Genomic DNA, 20,868 nt, shown 5'->3' on the forward strand with positions numbered 1-20,868 from the left:
CTTAAAAGGAAGGGGGAAAATGCAGTGCCCTCCTCTGTATGATTATAATGACTTCTAACTTGGTTTTTTTTTTTTTTGGTAATGCCTACATATTTTTTGTAATGCCTTCATTTTCATCTGTGGCATTTTGTTTGCACTGTGAAGTACATGAAACAATGGTGGCAACTCATGTGCTGGTGTTTTATTTCAAATAATGTGAGTCCAAGCAGATGATATTCTAGACACTTATTAAGTATCTTTTCCTTTAATTGTAAATTTATTTGTTGTGGACTATTAGCCTCCTCCAACTCACCCAGCTGGACAGTATTAACAGTTGTCTCATATTCTTTCAGATCTTTTTAAAAAGTATATTTATTTATTTATTTGGTTGTGCTGGGTCTTAGTTGTGCAGGCGGGCTCCTTAGTTGTGGCACGTGGGCTCCTTAGTTGTGACATGTGAACTCTTAGTTGTGGCAGGCATGTGCAATCTAGTTCCCTGACCAGGGATCAAACCCGGGCCCCACTATATTGGGAGCTTGGAATCTTAACCACCGTGCCACCGGGGAAGTCCCTTTCAGATCTCCTTTGTTACATATATAAGTACATAAAGAGAATGGTATCATACTATAATATATTTTGCCATATACTTTTTTTTTTTTTTTTGCGGTACGCGGGCCTCTCACTGTTGTGTTCTCTCCCGTTGCGGAGCACAGGCTCCGGACGCGCAGGCTCAGCGACCAGCCGCTCCGCGGCATGTGGGATCTTCCCGGACCGGGGCACGAACCCGTATCCCCTGCATCGGCAGGCGGACTCTCAACCACTGCCCCACCAGGGAAGCCCTGCCATATACTTTTTAAAACTTTTTTTTGAGTTCTGAAATAATACATACAGAGTGTGTGTAAGATGTTTGTGTAGTTCAAACTTATTACAGGAACACTCAATCACCAGTCAAGTGGTTAAGAAATAGAATATTGCCAATACTGCAACCATCTGTGCATATCCTTCTATCATCTCATCATCCTACCAACCCCCAAGAGGAAGTTTCTCTCCTGACCTTAGGATAATCATTTCTTTGTTCTTCTATATAAAGTTTTATCATTCTTGTATTCATCTTCGACAGTATAGTTCTTAAGGGTAAATTTCTATAGGTTAAATACCTAGGAGGGAGATGGGCTTGTAGTTAAAAAAATTTTTTTTTCTCTTGCATAAAATTTTTATTTTTTTCTCATTACAAAAACGATCATGTTTATTATAAAGTTATTTGACATCATTCTACAAATTAAACACTACAGAAATGTATGATATAAAACATGAAAGTAACCAGTAACTAATCCCATACCAAATAATATACATTTGGTTTATGTTCCTATACTACACTAACATTTATTATTATTTTATAAAAATTAGATTGTATAATATTACTTCTTTGAGGCTTCATTCTTTTCATATTAATTTTACGTACTTCTTTTTGGGTCCCGGTAAGTAGATTTCTATCATAATTTTAATAGATTGAGAAATATGGATTTAAGAGTACTATTTATTTATTTATTTATTTATTCGGTACGCGGGCCTCTCACTGTTGTGGCCTCTCCCATTGCGGAGCACAGGCTCCGGACGCGCAGGCTCAGCGGCCATGGCTCACGGGCCTAGCCACTCCGCAGCATGTGGGATCTTCCCGGACTGGGGCACGAACCAGTGTTCCCTGCATCGGCAGGCGGACTCTCAACCACTGCGCCACCAGGGAAGCCCCCAAGAGTACTATTTAAAGACATAAAGGGAATCAGTCATAAAATTAGAGTGTATGTCTTTTAAATTAATAGAGGAAAAGAGAAAAAAAAGAAAAACAACCCATTTAGCAAAACACCTGCCTGCACCAAACATGTATTATTACAATAAATGTTTATGAAATATAGTCCCCATCTAAAAGAAATGCCACAGATTGTATAAATAAAACAAAATCTAAATTAAATGATATATTGTCCACAAGAGACACTCCTAAAAGCAATATGAATTGAAACACAAAGGATGGGCAAAAAATATTCCAGAGAAATGTAAACAAAAATAGAATGTACTTCTAGGTGTAAATTGAAAATTTTTGATAGTTATTGCCCTCTAAATTTAAACTTGAACCAAGAGCGTCAAGTTTATCACCTCTAAATATTATCAATCTTTATTCTTTGTCAGTCTGATATTTTTAAGTGACTACATTATTTTTATTTTGAGATTATTACTGAGATTATTTTCAGCCTTATGGAGGTATAATTGACAAATAGAGGGAATTCCCTGGTGGTCCAGTGGTTAGGACCCTGTGTTTCCACTGCTGGGGGCACAGGTTCAATCCCTGGTCAGTGAACTAGGATCCCACAAGCCATGCAGCCGGGCCAAAAAAAAATTGACAAATAGATTTGTAAGCTATTTAAAGTGTACATTGTGAAAGTATTCCCTCCACTGAGGTAATTAGCACACCCATAACCTCACAGATTTATCTTTCTTAGTGAGAATATTTAAGTTCTACTGTCTAAGCAAATTTCAATTATACAGTACAGTGTTATCAACTAGAGTTACCATGTTATGCATTAGAAACTCAGACCTTATTCATCCTATAACTGAAAGTTTGCACCCTTTTACCAACTGCTCCCTATTTCCCTCACCGCCCCCAGATCCTGGCAATCACTTTTTTACTCTCTGTTTCTGTGAGTTTGCCTTTTTTGTTGTTTTTTTTTTAGATTCCACATATATGTGATACCATGCAATATTTATCTTTCTCTGTCTAATGTATTTTACTTAGCATAATGGCATTAGGTTGATCCATGCTGTTGCAAATGACAGGATTTCCTTCTTTTTAAAAACAATAAAATCCCGTTGTATATATATCCCACATTTTCTTTACCCAGTACCCATTCATCAGTGGACAGACACTTAGGTTGTTTCCTTACCTTGGCTATTGTAAGGAATGCTGCTACTTCATTTGAGGTGCTATCTCATTGTGGGTGTTTTTTTTTGGCTGTGTTGGGTCTTTGTTGCTGCACGTGGGCTTTCTCTAGTTGCGGTGAGAGGGCCTACTCTTCATCGCGGTGCACGGGCTTCTCATCGCGGTGGCTTCTCCTTCTCATTGCGGGCTCTAGGCGCGTGGGCTTCAGTAGTTGCAGCTCGAGGGATCTAGAGCGCAGGCTCAGTAGTTGTGGCACACAGGCTTAGTTGCTCTGCGGCATGTGGGATCTTCCTGGACCAGGGCTCAAACCCGTGTCCCCTGCATTGGCAGGTGGATTCTTAACCACTGCGCCACCAGGGATGTCCTCATTGTGCTTTTGATTTGTATTTCCTTGATGATTAATGATGATTAGCACATTTTCATGTACCTGTTGGCCATCTGTATGTCTTCTTGGGAAAAATGTCCATTTAGGTCCTTAATTTTTATTTCTTTATTATTAATGGCAAGAAACTATTTTTCATAGAAAGTTTATTAATACTGAAATTTGGTAGATATGGTTTTCTGAATTTTATTTCAATTTTTTTGTGTAATTAGAATTTTTTCAACCTTTATAATAAAGGTAACGGATGCTGGTTGAAAAAAATAATAAAATAGCAAAGTGCTGACAGATAAATATTCTCTGTTTTCTTTGTACCCTCCTCTCTATCTCATACTTCACAGCAGTAACCTCATGACTAGGTTGTGTATTTTTTCAGATGTTTTAAATCTACACTTACATAGATAACTCTCCAGCACTCCCCACATACACATGGAGGACTGTATCACATGTAATTTTTCAGCTGTTCTCTTAATGCTATGTTTTGAACCTTTTGCCATTTCAGTGCATGCTATTTTAATGGCTACCTAGAATTCCATTGTATAGACATATCATACGATACTTCATTCACCCAGTCCTGTATTCTTTTGAAATATTTCTTATGATGCAGCTCAATCAAGCCTTACATAAATATTCTCATATTTTTTTACTCTTAGTAAAGAAAAATCTAAAAATATTTTAGTTATTACTTTTAATAAAAAGGGAAGGATAAAGAGAAATTTCCATCATTGTAAATTATCTACAAGAATAAGAGGAAAAAAGGACAACTCATGATGGGAATTTTGATGAGTGTGTAGTACCTCTAAGCTTCATGACTGTGCCTGTAAGTGCTTATCTTGGTTTCTCTTCCTGACTTTCCAAAACTGAGTCATGCAGTAAGAGAGGAATTAGATGGAAAAAGACCAGAGCTGTGGTTAAGAAGAAGGGTGTTGTATCCAGACTCAGTGGTGGGTGACAAAGTTGATGCTAGATCCTGTAGACTGTTTTGCAAGAGGCAAGAAAAGAGTAGAACAAGTGCATCTAAAATAGCTTTTCCTAACCAATCCTGCTATTTAATGTGTCTGGTTCCAAAAGAGCCATATTCTGAAAAGAAGTATTGGAAAAGTTGACATTTAGAAAAGAGAAGGACTCTATTCCTTTATTCTAAAATAATATTTACAAATGCAGAGTTGGCAAATCTCCCCAGATTAAGCCACTGTGCAATACCTGTTTCTTCTTTATTTTAAAATCATTTGTGCATTTATTCATATTTTTATTCTTTAAGATAAACATCGAACTTTTTTTTAAAATCAAATTTATATTTATTTATTTGGCTGTGTTGCGTCTTCGTTGGTGCGTGCGGGCTTTCTGTAGTTGCACTACTCTTCGTTGTGATGTGTGGGCTTCTCATCTCTGTGGCTTCTCTTGTTGCAGAGCATGAGCTCTAGGCACACGGGCTTCAGTAGTTGTGGCATGCAGGCTCAGTAGTTGTGGCACATGGGCTTAGTTGCTCTGTGGCATGTGGGATCTTCCTGGACCAGGGCTCGAACCCATGTCCCTTGCATTGGCAGGAGGATTCTTAACTACTGTGCCACCAGGGAAGTCCCAACATCCAACTTTTTAAATGAAAATTTTCAAGCATAAAACAAGTTGAGAGGATAATGCAATGAACACCACAGTACCCATTATGTCAATTCAATAATTGTCTTTTGGTATGTGTATTAACCATTGGAAAGCTGTAGGTATCATCCTTAAGGTTAAATCTCTTAAGAACATTGTGCACAATCATACCATTATTACCATTTCCTAGTATTATCTAATATCTAGCCTATATTTTGATTTCTTCCCCAAATAAAGCACACATATTTGAGTCTAGAGGACAGCCACCAAGATCTGTCCTCTGGGGACTAAAGTCCAAAATGAGGAGACAGCATTGCAAACAAATGAGTAAGTGCAATCAATTGATGTGATAAATATCTGTGCCGAGATAGTACAGAAGGGAGTGTTCAGTTTTATCTGAGTGAAGCAGAAGGATAAGAAATACTTGATTCTACCAGCTGGAGGATTGTTAAGAAATACTTGATTCCACTGGTCCCCTTTCCTCTAGTTCTCTAGAGGTGAATTGGTGCTTTAGAGGCAAATTGGATGGGGGAGGGTTGAATGACCAAAGAGCTTTCTATGTTGAAGCTGCTACTTGAGAAAAGACGGAGCTGCTTAAAATAGCCTAGAGGAAGCAGGGCTGGGGGTAGGGCTGGTGTGGGGAATACTGTTGTACAAGATGGTCTGTAAACTTTGGCTAGGGGTAGAACTGGGGAGGCCTTGCTTTGCTTGCTGGACTGAAAAATGTGAATTTTGCTCTTGGGATTAGTGGTTCCCACTTTCCTTTACCAGGCTACTCTCTGAATCTTTATGGGGTTTTTAGCTTCAGACCTAAGGGAGCCATGCAGGGGTTAGTTTAGAATCTGTGGTTTTCTAAAACCCACTTGGATGATGTTGATGTTTAGCCAGGTGGTGTGGAATACAGCCTAAAGCAATGAGATTTGCATTTAAAATGAATTCCATAAGTAACTGCATTGTCTAATAACTTGAAATTTGGATAGGACAACTGAGAAACTGACTTTGTGATTTTATTTTAATTAATTTCAAATTTAAAACTGAAGCAAAGTGAAATATTTTCCCATTAAATACAACTTTATTTTGGTACCACTACATTTTACTTTAACCATTGAATATTTAGCACTGAATTGTGATTCATTAAGTATAAAATATAAACTAAATTTCATAGGTTTTATATAAAAAAGTAAAATATCTGATGATTTTTATATTAATTCCATGTTGAAATAATATGTTTGATATGGTGGCTTTAATAGAAATATATTAAAATTTATTTCACGTGCTTCTTTGTACCTAAAGAAAATATCTCCTAAAACCTTTAAAATGATTTCTGTAGCCCACGTTGTATTTCCATTGAACAGTGCTTCCTTGGAAGAATATGAAGGTTTGGGAGTGCTACATTCTGGAAGCCAATCCCAATTCTGAGATTAATCTACTAAGGGTACAAGATGAAAGATTAGGTTCTGAAAATGTTTGTTATCTAACACCCATTAGATTGTGAAGCCACTGCAATGAGAAGCTCACGGTGCAGCAACGAAGACCCAATGCAGCCAAAAATAAATAAAAATTAAAAAAAAAAAGAGCTGGTACCTTTTTTCTCCTATTAACCATACATAGAGCATGTTATGGGTACTCCATAAATGTGTTGAATGAATGTACTGAGGCAGGGCAGTAGGAATGGGGAACGCAGGGGTAAATGGAAGAGATTTTTAAGTAATAAGATCCATCGAACTTTGTAGCTGAATTTGGGTCTTGAACTAGGAGGCTTCTTAGAAGACTCATGGATCATTAGGTGGATTTGGGGGTTAAAGCAGGCCCCAAGGACAAGGTAATTCTTTAAATTTTAGATGTGGTTCCATCTTTTTGTTTTTTTTAAAGGTTGGTTTCTTTTTTTTTTTTAATTTATACATTTTATTTATTCATTTTTGGCTGCTTTGGGTCTTAGTTGTGTGCGGGCTTTCTCTAGTTGCGGTGAGCGGGGGCTACTCTTTGTTGTGGTGCATGGACTTCTTATTGCGGTGGCTTCTCTTGTTGCGGAGCACGGGCTCTAGGCACGTGGGTTTCAGTAGTTGTGGCACACGGGCTCAGGAATTGTGGCTCATGGGCTTAGTTGCTCTGCAGCATGTGGGATCTTCCCAGACCAGAGTTTGAACCCGTGTCCCCTGCAGGCAGATTCTTAACCACTGTGCCACCAGGAAAGCCCCAAGATGTGGTTCAGTTTTAATTGCCAGGTGAAGATGTCCAGTTGGTGGATGACTGAATTTGACATTCAGGAGAAATATCTTGTCTTGTTGTGAGAATTAACAGCAAATAAGCGTAGACTGAAGGGCAAGTATGTGGATAAACGGGCGATTGGGGATGAGGCAAAGGGAGACACTATCGTTTATAAGTGGGCAGAGAAGCCAGCCAGGGAGACTGAAATGATGCACAGAGAATTGAAGGGAGGATCTTAAGTGAGAAATGGTATCAAAAGATACTCTGCAAGTCCACTGAATTTGGTATTGGACTACACTGGTGAATCTTGGGTAGTTTCAGTGAGGTGGTGGGAGCAGAAGCCTAATTACAATGGGTTGAAGAGTGCAGGATAGATAGGGTGATTGCAGTTTGGAGGAGTTCTTTGTAAAATAGGACAGTGAGGTAGGGTGGGAGCTAAATATTTCTGGAGGATTTCGTTTTCTTAAAATAGAAAAGATTTAAATTTGTTATAGCCTGTGGGGAAGGAGGTAGTTGGGAAAGATTTACAGATCTTTGGCTCCAGAATGCTCTCTGATTTTTCTATTAGGAATGTGTAAATACCTCTGTGCATACCATCACCAGCTAAGTGCTGAATAAATACTCAGTATTCGTGACGATTATATTCTTATTCTTAGAAAGTCTAAACTGAAATAGGCATATTTTCTTCAAAGGAACACCTTGGAGGAAGGGAGTAGAGACCCAAAGCCACATGGGCGATGTGGAAAGAACTAAAAGCTGAAACCTGTCTTGGTGCCTTGTAGGATCATGAATTAACTAGTTATCTGATGGCCTTCTGGAAGGAGTTAGGTGAGGCAAGGTCCTTGAATATTATCTTTGATTGAGGGAGCATTCCAGGTGGGGTGACTTGATAGAAGCCAAACCCTAATGGAAAACAGGATTACAGATCTCCTGAAATCTTGAGGAGCATTTAAGCGCCATTAACAAAAAAAAAAAAAGGGGAAAAAAAAAAGTGCATATAAACTGAATTTGTAAAGAACTAGCGTGATTGGATTAAATAATCTGTAATTTGTATGTCATTCTTTTGTTTTTTAAATTAATATGGCAATTCATATTGGGGTACTAATTAATACCAAGAAGTTTTCAACGAATTTTACTCTCCTAATTATATGAAACTAACAATTTTTTTAACTACTTCAAGTTAATTTCTTTTTTTTTAAACATCTTTATTGGGGTATAATTGCTTTACAATGGTGTGTTAGTTTCTGTTGTATAACAAAGTGAATCAGATATGCATATACATATATCATCATATCTCCTCCCTCTTGCATCTCCCTCCCACCCTCCCTGTCCCACCCCTCTAGGTGAATACAAAGCACCGAGCTGATCTCCCTGTGCTATACAGCTGCTTCTCACTAGCTATCTATTTTACGTTTGGTAGTGTATATATGTCCATGCCACTCTCTCACTTTGTCCCAGCTTACCCTTCCCGCTCCCCGTGTCCTCATGTCCATTCTCTGCATCTGTGTCTTTATTCCTGTCTTGCCCCTAGGTTCTTCAGAACCTTTTTTTTTTAAGATTCCATATATATGTGTTAGCTTACGGTATTTGTTTTTCTCTTTCTCACTTACTTCACTCTGTATGACAGTCTCTAGGTCCATCCACTTCCCTACAATTAACTCAATTTCGTTTCTTTTTATGGATAACATTCCATTGTATATATGTGCCACATCTTGTTTATCCATTCATCTGTCGATGGACACTTAGGTTGATACCATATCCTGGCTATTGTAAATAGAGCTGCAATGAACATTGTGGTACATGACTCTTTGAATTATGGTTTTCTCAGGGTATATGCCCAGTAGTGGGATTGCTGGGTTGTATAGTAGTTCTATTTTTAGTTTTTTAAGGAACCTCCGTACTGTTCTCCATAGTGGCTGTATCAATTTACATTCTCATCAACAGTGCAAGAGGGTTTCCTTTTCTCCACACCCTCTCCAGCATTTATTGTTTGTAGATTTTTTGATGATGGCCATCATCAAAATGGCCGGTGTGAGGTGATACCTCATTGTAGTTTTGATTTGCATTTCTCTAATAATTAGTCATGTTGATCATCCTTTCATGTGTTTGTTGGCAGTCTGTATATCTTCTTTGGAGAAATGTCTATTTAGGTCTTCTGCCCATTTTTTTTTTGCGTTACGCGGGCCTCTCACTGTTGTGGCCTCTCCCGTTGCGGAGCACAGGCTCCGGACATGCAAGCTCAGCGGCCATGGCTCACGGGCCCAGCCGCTCCGCGGCATGTGGGATCTTCCTGGACCGGGGCACGAACCCGCGTCCGCTGCATCGGCAGGCGGACTCTCAACCACTGTGCCACCAGGGAAGCCCATTTTTTTATTGGTTTGTTTGTTTTTTTGATATTGAGCTTCATGAGCTACTTGTATATTTTGGAGATTAATCCTTTGTCAGTTGATTCATTTGCATATATTTTCTCCCATTCTGAGAGTTGTCTTTTCATCTTGTTTATGGTTTCCTTTGCTGTGCAAAAGCTTTTAAATTTCATTAGGTCCCATTTGTTTATTTTTGTTTTTATTTCCATTTCTCTAGGAGGTGGGTCAAAAAGGATCTTGCTGTGATTTATGTCATAGAGTGTTCTCCCTATGTTTTCCTCTAAGAGTTTTATAGTGTCTGGCCTTACATTTAGGACTTTAATCCATTTTGAATTTATTTTTGTGTATCATGTTAGGGAGTGTTCTAATGTCATTCTTTTACATGTAGCTGTTCAGTTTTCCCAGCACCACTTATAGAAGAGGCTGTCTTTTCTCCATTATATAGTCTTGCCTCCTTTATCAAAGATAAGGTGACCATATGTATGTGGGTTTATCTCTGGGCTTTCTATCCTGTTCCATTGATCTATATTTCTGTTTTTGTGCCAGTACCATGCTGTCTTGATTACTGTAGCTTTGTAGTATAGTCTGAAGTCAGGGACCCTGATTCCTCCAGCTCCATTTTTCTTTCTCAAGATTGCCTTGGCTATTTGGGGTCTTTTGTGTTTCCATACAAATTGTGAAAATTTTTGTTCTAGTTCTGTGAAAAATGCCATTGGTAGTTTGATAGGGATTGCACTGAGTCTGTAGATTGCTTTGGGTGTATAGTCATTTTCACGACCAATCCAAGAACATGGTATACCTCTCCATCTGTTTGTATCATCTTTAATTTCTTTCATCAGTGTCTTACAGTTTTCTACATACAGGTCTTTTGTCTCCTTAGGTAGGTTTATTCCTAGGTATTTTATTCTTTTTGTTGCAATGGTAAATGGGAGTGTTTCCTTAATTTTTCTTTCAGATTTTTCATCATTAGTGTATAGGAATGCAAGAGGTTTCTGTGCATTAATTTTGTGTCCTGATGCTTTACCAAATTCATTGATTAGCTCAAGTAGTTTTTGGTAGGATCTTTAGGATTCTCTATGTATAGTATTATGTCATCTACAAACAGTGACAATTTTACTTCTTCTTTTCTGATTTGGATTTCTTTTATTTATTTTTCTTCTCCGATTGCTGTGGCTAGTACTTCCAAAACTATGTTGAATAATAGTGGTGAGAGTGGCAACCTTGTCTTTTTCCTGGTATTAGTGGAAATTGTTTCAGCTTTTCACCATTGAGAATGATGTTCGCTGTGGGTTTGTCATATATAGCCTTTATTATGTTGAGGTAAGTTCCCTCTATGCCTACTTTCTGGAGAGTTTTTATCATAAATGGTTGCTGAATTTTGTCAAAAGCTTTTTCTCCGTCTATTGAGATGATCATATGGTTTTTCTCCTTCAATTTGTTAATATGGTTTATCACATTGATTGATTTGCATATATTGAAGAACCTTGCATTCCTGGGATAAACCTCACTTGATCATGGTGTATGATCCTTTTAATGTGCTGTTGGATTCTGTTTGCTAGTATTTTGTTGAGGATTTTTGTATCTTTGTTCATCAGTGATATTGGCCTGTATTTTTCTTTTTTTGTGACATCTTTGTCTGGTTTTGGTATCAGAGTGATGGTGGCCTCGTAGAATGAGTTTGGGAGTGTCCCTCCCTCTGCTATATTTTGGAAGAGATTGAGAAGGATAGGTGTTAGCTTTTCTCTCAATGTTTGATAGAATTCACCTGTAAAGCCATCTGGTCCTGGGCTTTTGTTTGTTGGAAGATTTTAAATCACAGTTTCAATTTTGGTGCTTGTGATTAGTCTGTTTATCTTTTCTGTTTCTTCCTGGTTCAGTTTCAGGAGGTTGTGCTTTTCTAAGAACTTGTCCATTTCTTCCAGGTTGTCCATTTTATTGGCATACAGTTGCTTGGAGTAACCTCTCATGATCCTTTGTATTTCTGCAGTGTCAGAAACTAACAATTTTGAGGAAAAAGTTATGCTAGAAGGTAAAACATGTAAGGGTTATCCAGAAATAAAGAGGGTTATAAGCCAAGGAACATTTGCGGGAGGAAATAGACAGTGACCTCCTACTGCTTCCTTAAGAACTAGATTCTAAATTGTGTTCCAGTTTCACTCCTTTCTGTAATAAGTTTGCGTGAACCCAGCGTGCATATACTGAATTTGGAGATTAAGTTATGATATTTTGAATAGCAGTGTTGTACTGCTACAACTCACAAACAGATGAATAAAAGTAGACCTAAGAGAAAAACAGATACTGTATGCTAATGCATATATATGGAAGTTTAAAAATTGGTAGTGATTAACCTAGTGGCACGGCAGGAATAAAAACACACATGTAGAGAACAGAATTGAGGGCACAGGGAGGGAAGGGGAAGATGGGATGAAGTGAGAGAGTAGCACTGATATATATACACTAACAAATGTAAAATGGGTGGCTAGTGGGAAACTGCTACATAGCACAAGGAGATCAACTCGATGCTTTGTGAGGACCTAGAGGGATGGGATAGGGAGGGTGGGAGGGAAGCTCAAGAGGGAGGGCATATGGGGATATATGTATACATATAGCTGATTCACTTTGTTATACAGCAGAAACTAAGACAACATTGTAAAGCAATTATACTCCAATAAAGATGTTAAGAAAAAAAAAAAGTAGGCCAGTCAGTTCAGAAAGATAATTCCCACAATCTAACAAAGGAAACTTCCATAGGAGCTGTGTTGTTCTTTTTAGTTCTAAGCATCTATGGCAATCTTAGTTCAGTAAGCATTAGTAAATATTAGTAAGTAAAAGAATTTGTTTTAAATGTTAATACTTACTTGCTGCTGACAGGATTATTTTTAGGACAGTGCATTTGATTAAACACTAGGACCTTGTGACTAACACTAGGACCTCTCTAAAGAGACATTTGGTTTGAATTTTGGCTCAGAGCATTGATCTGACTTTGGCTAGTGACTTAACCTTATCAGAATCTTCCTTGTTAAAAGACTGGAGAAGTGAATATGATTTTTTTTTTTTTTTTGGCTGTGCCACACAGCTTGTGGGATCTCAGTTCCCCAACCAGGAATTGAACCTGGCCCCTGGCAGTGAGAGCACCAAGTCCTAAGCACTGTACCACCAGGGAATTCCTGTAAATACATTTATCTCAGTAGGAAAATTAAATGAGATAATTCATATAAAGTGCTTATAATGACGCCTGGCAAGCATTACATGCTCAATACATAGGTAATAGCTATTAATAAATATTCTTTTCTTAATTGTGGATTTGAGACTGGAATTACTGAGTTTTTGCCATATATTGAAGGACATGTAGAAAAAGAACTACCTAATATGTATTTTTCCCTAAATAGTTTGTTTCTACACATAAGATCCAACACTTATAAATGTGTATAAATAAGTTGTTTGATTTAATCCCCACAATAAACCTTTTCAATAAGTTCTATTACTAGTCTTGATTTATCTTTTTTAAATTTATTTTTTATTGAAGTAGAGTTGAATTACAATGTTGTGTTAATTACTGCTGTACAGCAGAGTGACTCAGTTATACATATATATACTTTCATTTTCATATTCTTTTCCATTACAGTTTATCACAAGATATTGAATATAGATATATATTGTGCTGTATAGTATAGTATTGATATATACTGTGCTATACAGTAGTTATTTATCTTTTTTTAATAATTTTTTTAAATCCTGAGAAATTCTTTTTAAATTGAAGTATAGTTGATTTATAATATCGTGTTACTTTTAGGTGTACAGCACAGCAATTCAGGTATATATATATATATGTATATATGAATATATATAACACACACAGATATTCTTTTTCAGATTCTTTTGCCTTATAGGTTATTAAAAAATATTGAGTATAATTCCGTGTGCCATATAGTAGGTCTTTGTTGGTTATCTATTTTATGTATAGTAGTGTGTATAAGTTAATCCCATAGTCTTGATTTATCTTAAGGAAACTGAGGCTCAATTAGCAAGGACTCGCTCTATGCCATGTGGTTGGTAAGCAGTCGGAGAGTCACCAGTTCGATTCCAGTAAAACTCACGTTATTAAAAATATATGAAACAGTTAAGATACATAAAAAGTGTAAAGAATAATAACTGGGGACTTCCCTGGTGGTCCAGTGGTTAAAACTCCGCACTTTCAATGCAGGGGGCGTGAGTTTGATTCCTGGTCGGGGAACTGTGATCCCACATGCCGTGAGGTGTGGCCAAAAAAAAAAAAAAAAAAAACACTGAACATGAGAGTTGGTTATTAACTTTAAGCTTGGATAGGATTGTTCATGAAAAGTGCGAAGAACAAAAAGTCTGTGGGTTTTGACTTAGAATCCTCTATGGAATGGGCTCAGGGGGACACACCCACAACCAAGGGACAGACACCCAAGAGTGAGGCTCCAGGGGAGACCTAGATTATAGTTTCAGTTGAGAATCTCCTTGGGGATCCACAAAAGAGCAGGTTAGGTCTATGATATTTAAGGAATGATTGGACTTGGCAGTTAAGAACTCATTTATAACCTTGGGGGATAACTACTTAAGATATTTGAATCAGGAGGGAATTTGATGGGATGATAGCTTGAGGCAGATTTGGGGTCTGACAGGCTTTTTGTCTTTTGTTGTTACATGAATTAACCCAGTTATTGTAAGCTAGCAATGTTACCAATGGTGGACCTTCCACTGGTCTTACAGTTCCTTCAGTCAGATTTTATAGCGATGGTAGGAGCGGTACTGTAGGTCTAGGCATCAACTGCAAGCTTTCAGGAACCATGGCGCCAGGTCCCCAAAGCTCATTTCTTCATTTTGGTTTTGCCACCAGAGAAACAAGTGTACTTGGCGTGCTGGCTGATTTCAGTTTTCTTCACCGTCTTCCTGAGGGAGGCAGCATAATGGGCCCGTATTTACCGACAATCCTGACCGTAGTGCTTTTAGCATTGTCACCACAAACTAGCTCCGAGCCCAGAGAGTGGGTTTTTATCTTTTTGACTGGGAATAAATTATACTGACTCTTAGCTCCAGAGGAAGAGGTCTAGGACTAGGTCATCTGTGACTACAGAGGTTTAGCTCTTAGGTCAGTTTTGTATACATTTGGAACTAATCTGCAATTAACTTGGTTTTTTTTTTGTTGTTGTTGTTGTTTGTTTTTATTTGCGGTACGCGGGCCTCTCACAGTTGTGGCCTCTCCCATTGCGGAGCACAGGCTCTGGACGCGCAGGCTCAGCGGCCATGGCTCACGGGCCCAGCCACTCCGCGGCATGTGGGATCTTCCCGGACCGGTGCACGAACCCGTGTCCCCTGCATCAGCAGGCGGACTCTCAACCACTGCGCCACCAGGGAAGCCCCTAACTTGGTTTTTGATTAAATACAAGTTGTCCCTCCGTTTAGTAACTCTCCTCCTTTGCCCCACCCCCAAGTTAAAGGAATTACTTTGGATACTAAGACCCTGTGGCCAAACGAGGGTGGAGTTTTTGTTTGGGGATAAGAATAAAAACATTAGAAAAGCTGTCTGGATCTGGTGTCTGGATCTGACTGAGAGAATTGGGAAACATTTGAAGTTTCTGCCATGGCTCCTATTCGGCGCAAACTTGGAAAAGCCGTAAGTCCGTATGGCAATGAGGTAGGGCAGGTGGGGATGCATGCTGACCTAGTTCCTTAGACTCCCCCTCTCCTGGCTGACGCAGCCCTGCCTTTCTGTGGCCTTTGAACCCCTCACCGGGTGGCTCTAGGCAAACTGGAGAAACAGAGATCAGAGGCAAAGCTCAGAGAATGTTAGGGCTACAAAACTTGGTCGGGCAGGTATTCCCTTTTTATGCCTAAAAAAAAGGAAAAAGAGAGCTTAATGGCTGGGATTCTGGAGAAGGTAATTTCACTGCTATACGAAAATAAGGTAGCTTTTTGCAGGTCCCCTTTGAAGGAGGATATTTTTGGTGTATGTGTGTTAAATGTCTATTTTAGAATCCCCTTGGGTGGATCTTGATTCATCTTTACTTTTGACTTAAATTTGGTTTTGTTATCAAGCAGTTGTGGTTAGCATTGCATGGTGGTAGGTTGCAGAGCAGGGCTGACCTCCATGCTTCTTTTTAGAGAATGTGGGAGGGAAAATACAGTATCAGGCATGATTGTGTCATCTTAAAGTCAAAATTAATGGAGGCCCCAGTGGTTCTCCCTCAAAATTTTCTCCAAGCTCTCAATTTTCAGGTTGAGAACGTAGATTTTGAAGGTGTCACTTCCGATTAGGAATAAATGCGCTGTGGGCTGCTCCTCCTGTTCTACATGTTTTTAAAATTGTTTTTTACTCTGAGGGGATTTATATTGGTGAGGGGGCAGGGCGAAAAAATCTTAGATATTACAAGGGGGCCACAGTACGTAAACAGATACCCACAATATCTGTCGTATTAAGATCTCACGGGGAGGGCTATTAGGGAAAAAAATGTTTTAAAAGACTCCTGCAGGGACTTCCCTGGCGGTCCAATGATTAAGACTCAGCGCTTCCACTGCGGGGTGGGGGTGGCAGGGTGGGGTGTTAGATCCCTGGTTGGGGAACTAAGATCCCACATGCCCACGGGGCAGCCAAAAAATAAAAAAAAAAAAAACTAAAAGACTCCTGCAGTAAGGGATGAAAAAAAATGAAAAGAAAGTTGAGAAACACACTGATCTACCTGTGTAGCAAAGGTCATAGTCTTGTAGGACCACGTCTCTGAACATGCTTCGAAAGTCTTTATTTTTTCATGTGATCTGGGTACCTGTTTCTTGATACAGGACATGCAGCATGTAAGGAATGTGAGTGTGTGTTGGGAGGAGCTACAGTCAGATCCGGTCCATAGGGCAGGGTCATTTCAGAATAAAATACCCCTTTGCTCAGTGTCATTTGAGCTCCTTCAAGAGCGGGTGTAAGAGTATCCTGATGATAGGAATGTGGAAAAATGACAAGATGGAGGGGGCCTGGGAACTACCGGACCCAGATCTGATCTAAGGAGTTCAACATTCCTGTTAGTTCAGAGTGCGAACAACCTATAATCTTGAAATGGGTATAGAGTGGAAGACAGACAACTAGGGGAGTTTTAATCACTTACTGTCTTGTAAACTGTTCCCTTGGGCCCTTTTGGAGTAGCAGAGGACAGCAGTGGGACCGGAGAGGGAGGGGGGTTGGAGGAGGAGGAGAAGAGACATAAACACAGGTGGGTAGGTGGCAAGAGTTTGGTGTCCCCGGAGTGTACATGAAACTTGAGGGGATAAAACAGCCAGCATTCCAATATTCTTGAAACACTTCACTTCCTTCAGAGAGTTGGCTTCTCTTTAGAGATAAATGTTAACAATAATAATTTGAGATTCAAGATAGATGTTCAGGAAATACACTATACCTAAGCAGATTAAATGTCAATAAAATCTTCATTAAAACAATGTAGCCACTGGGGCCTGGATTAGTGCTCTCAGTGGTGTCATGGAGACAGCTCCTTCCAGCTCACTAGATGTGTGCATTTCTTCCCAACTCTTGCTCAGGTGGTCACACTGATAGTTTACAATCCACCGTGGTGGGTGTATTTACACCACAAAAATTGGCCAACCCTACAAAACAGGGCTTTCTCCCCACCACTTCCCAAGTTGATTGTTAAACATTTACCAGAATACCACTGAGTACAGTTTCTATAATACAAATGTTGACAGTTGTATATACCCTTCCTGAAATATCTTAAACAAATATTAGCAAATACATATGTACTCTGCACTCTTCCTTTTGCTCTAATTTGTTTGTAATTTGATACTACATAAACTATTCTGCATTTAGGTTTTTTCACTTAATTGTACCCTAGAAATCTTTCCATAGAGTGCTTTGTCAATTTTGGTTTAATTTTAAAGGAAACATATTAAAAAGTCAAAACAGTGTTTAATCAGATCTGGGTCTAAATAGTTCCCAGACCTCCTTGCTGTTTTCTCACTGTCAGGTATTTCTCCTAAACTAAACTCTTCCTATTCAGCATTAGTTTCTTTTGTATTCTTCCATAGTTTCTTTTTTTTAGCCGAGTTTTATGGTTTTATTAACACAAACTAAATGTGTACGTGAGCTGTCTATTCATTTTCTTCGCTGAGCAACCTGGCGTTGGGATTGGTGATTCTGATGGCCAGCTGGGCTGCTCTTTCCACAATGGCTTTTTGGTTCTTGGAGGAGAGGTTGTGAGCAATCTCAGCATAGTAAGCTTTGTTGCACATCAGCCTCACTTCAAGCTCCTTGACCAGGTGGACCAGGCACTTACGGAAGCTGCTGGGCAGCGTGTGCTTTGTTTTCTTGTTGCTCCCGTTACTGATGTTGGGCATCAAGATCTGGCCCTTGAATCTCCTGCACACCCTGTTGTCAGTGCCTCTGGGTTTCCACCAGTTCTGCTTAATTTTGACATGTTGGTCTGACTGGTGCCGGATGAATTTCTTGGTCCTCTTTTTGATGATCTTGGGCTTCACGGGGGGTCTGAGGGCAGCCATGATGCCGAGCTGGAGACAGCTGCCACCTCCGAAGGCAGTGCTGAGGAACAGCTGTATTCTTCCAGAGTTTCTTTATGCAAATATGAATGTGTATATTATTTCTTTTTATACAAAAAGATATATTTCATATACAAGTACTATATTTTTAAAAACATATTTTGGACATCTTTGCCTATTAGCTCTGGAACTTTTTATCATTCTTTTATTTATTTATTTGTTTATTTTTGGCTGCGTTGGGTCTTGTTGCTGCACGCAGGCTTTCTCTAGTTGCGGCTAGCGGGGGCTACTCTTCGTTGCGGTGCACGGGCTTCTCATTGCGGTGGCTTCTCTTGTTGCAGAGCAGGGGCTCTAGGCTCATGGGCTTCAGGAGTTGTGGCACACGGGCTTCAGTAGTTGTGGCACGCAGGCTCAGTAGTTGTGGTTTGTGGGCTTCAGGAGTTGTGGCACACGGGCTTCAGTAGTTGTGGCCCACAGGCTTAGTTGCTCTGCGGCAGGTGGGATCTTCCCAGACCAGGGCTGGAACCCCTGTCCCCTGCATTGGCAGGCGGATTCTTAACCACTGCACCACCAGGGAAGTCCCTATCATCCTTTTTTATAGTTGCAAGGCATTATATTATATTATATTATATCACAATTGAATTAGTCTGCTACAGATGGACACTGGGATATTTTCAGCTATTTGTTAAAATATACAAAGCTGTCAAAACATGTAATTATATGCAGGTATAACTAAGATAAATTTCAAACTGCTGTATTAAAGTTGCACTTAATTTTGATAGTTAATTATTGCCAAATTGCCCTAGGAGTAATTGCATAGGGGTTGCACTATTTTGTACTTCCACCAACATTTTATGAAAGTTTATCTCCCTACAGCTTGCCCAAGGGTCTAGGTGGTCAAACTTTTTCATTGTTACTCTGATAAGTGAAAAATGTTATCTGTGTCACTTTAATTTGCATTTCTTTTAATGCTGAGCACCTTTTCACAGCGTCTTCATCAGGGTTGTATGAAGATTAATGAGTTACTGCAAGTAAGGAGTATATTAGAATACAGCTAACTTTTTTTGAATTATAACTATTGTAATGAAATTGTGCTCTCTCAGTGATAGCTCATCATCACTGTGCTCTTGAGTCATATTATCTCATCTAATTCCCATCACAATCATATATGATCTCTTAGAAGGAAGAAACTATAGTTTAGGCCAAGTACCGTCTCCTGGGTCACACAATTCCTAAGGATTGCTCTCTTCCCTTCCCCATCTTAGTGTTCAAGATTAACCAGTAATAGCACATAGGTTAGTTTCTTTTCTTTTCAACACTTTTATTTAAAAACAAACCTAGGTATAGTTTGTTTAGATGTATGTATACTTTATTTAGATGTATCTATTTAAAAAGTTGATTTTATGCATTTTTAAAAATTGAGGTATAGTTTATTTAAAATATTATATATTATAGTTATATATAAAATACTATATAGTTGTATGTTATAGTTTCAGCTATACAACATAGTGATTCAAAATTTTTATATAGATTATATATTCCATTTAAAGTTATTATAAAATATTGGTTTTATTCCTTGTGCTGTACACTAGATCCTTATAACATTTATTTTATACATAGTAGTTGATACGTCTTAATTCCCTACCCCTATCTTCACCCTTCCCCCTTTCCTCTCCCCATTGATAACCACTGGCTTATTCTCTACATCTGGGATTCTGTTTCTGTTTTGTTATATTCATTCATTTGTTTTATTTTTTAGGTACCACATATAAGTGATATCATACAGTATTTGTCTTTCTCTGTCTGACTTATTTGACTAAGAATAATATTCTCCAAGTCCATCCATGTTGTTGCAAATGGCAAAATTTCATTCCTTTTTATGGCTGAGTAGTATTCCATTGTATATAATATACCACATCTTCTTTATCCATTCATCTGTTGGTGGACACTTAGTTTGCTTCCATATCTTGGCTATTTAAATAATCCTGCTATGAACATTTGGGTACATGTATCTTTTTGAATTAGTGTTTTCATTTTCTTTAGATATACCTAAGAGTGGAATCACTGAATCATATGGTAGTTCTATTTTTAGTTTGTTGAGGAATCTCCATACCATTTTCCACAGTGGCTGCACCAATTTATATTCCTACCAACAGTGTACGAGGGTTCCCTTTTCTCCACATCCTCACCAACATTTGTTACTTGTGGTCTTCTTGATTATAGCCATTCTGATGTGAGGTGATATCTCGTTATGGTTTTGATTTGCATTTCTCTGAAGATTAGTGATGTTGAACATCTTTTCATGTGCCTTTTAGCCATCCATATATCTTCATAAAAATGTCCATTAAAATCTTCTCACCATTTTTTAATTGCCTGTGTTTTTTTTATATTGAGTTGTATGAGCTGTTTATATATTTTGAATACTAACCCTTTATTGGTCATATCATTTGCAAATATTTTCTCTCATTTAGTAGGTTGTCTTTTCATTCTGTTGATGGTTTCCTTTGCTGTGCAAAGCTTTTAAATTTAATTAGATTCCATTTGTTTATTTTTACTTTTGTTTCTTTTGTTTTAGGAGACAGATCCAAAAAATAATGCTGTGACTTATTGCAAAGAGTGTCTGCCTATGTTTTCTTCTAGAAGTTTTATGGTTTCAGGTCTTACATTTTGTTCTTTAATCCACTTTGTGTGTATTTTTATATGTGGTGTCAGAAAATTTCTAATTTCATTCTTTTACATGTAGCTGTCCAGCTTTCCCAAGCACCACCTATTGAAGAGACTATCTTTTCCCCATTGTATATTCCTGCCTTCTTTGTTGTAGATTGACCATAAGTGCATGGGTTTATTTCTGGACTCTCTATTCTGTTCCATTGATCTATGTGTCTGTTTTT

General features: G+C 38.5%; 2 protein-coding genes across 5 annotated transcripts in view; one reads left to right on the forward strand and one right to left on the reverse strand.

Moving 5' to 3' along the window:
• TET1 (tet methylcytosine dioxygenase 1) overlaps nucleotides 1–20,868 on the forward strand; it is a gene marked incomplete at both ends in the record, with an annotated part of 123,326 nt that overhangs the window by 50,042 nt on the left and 52,416 nt on the right. The gene's annotated exons all lie outside the window — the stretch shown is intronic.
• Nucleotides 17,573–18,025, reverse strand: LOC309834437 (large ribosomal subunit protein eL32-like; the record flags this gene model as incomplete). Its single annotated transcript, XM_082673234.1, has 1 exon — nucleotides 17,573–18,025. The coding sequence occupies exon 1, from the start codon at nucleotides 17,978–17,980 to the stop codon at nucleotides 17,573–17,575; it is 408 nt and encodes a 135-aa protein (XP_082529360.1). The 5' UTR covers nucleotides 17,981–18,025.

The sequence above is a fragment of the Grampus griseus genome (assembly GCF_964374135.1).
Source record: "Grampus griseus genome assembly, chromosome: 16".
Classification (NCBI taxonomy): Eukaryota; Metazoa; Chordata; class Mammalia; order Artiodactyla; family Delphinidae; genus Grampus; species Grampus griseus.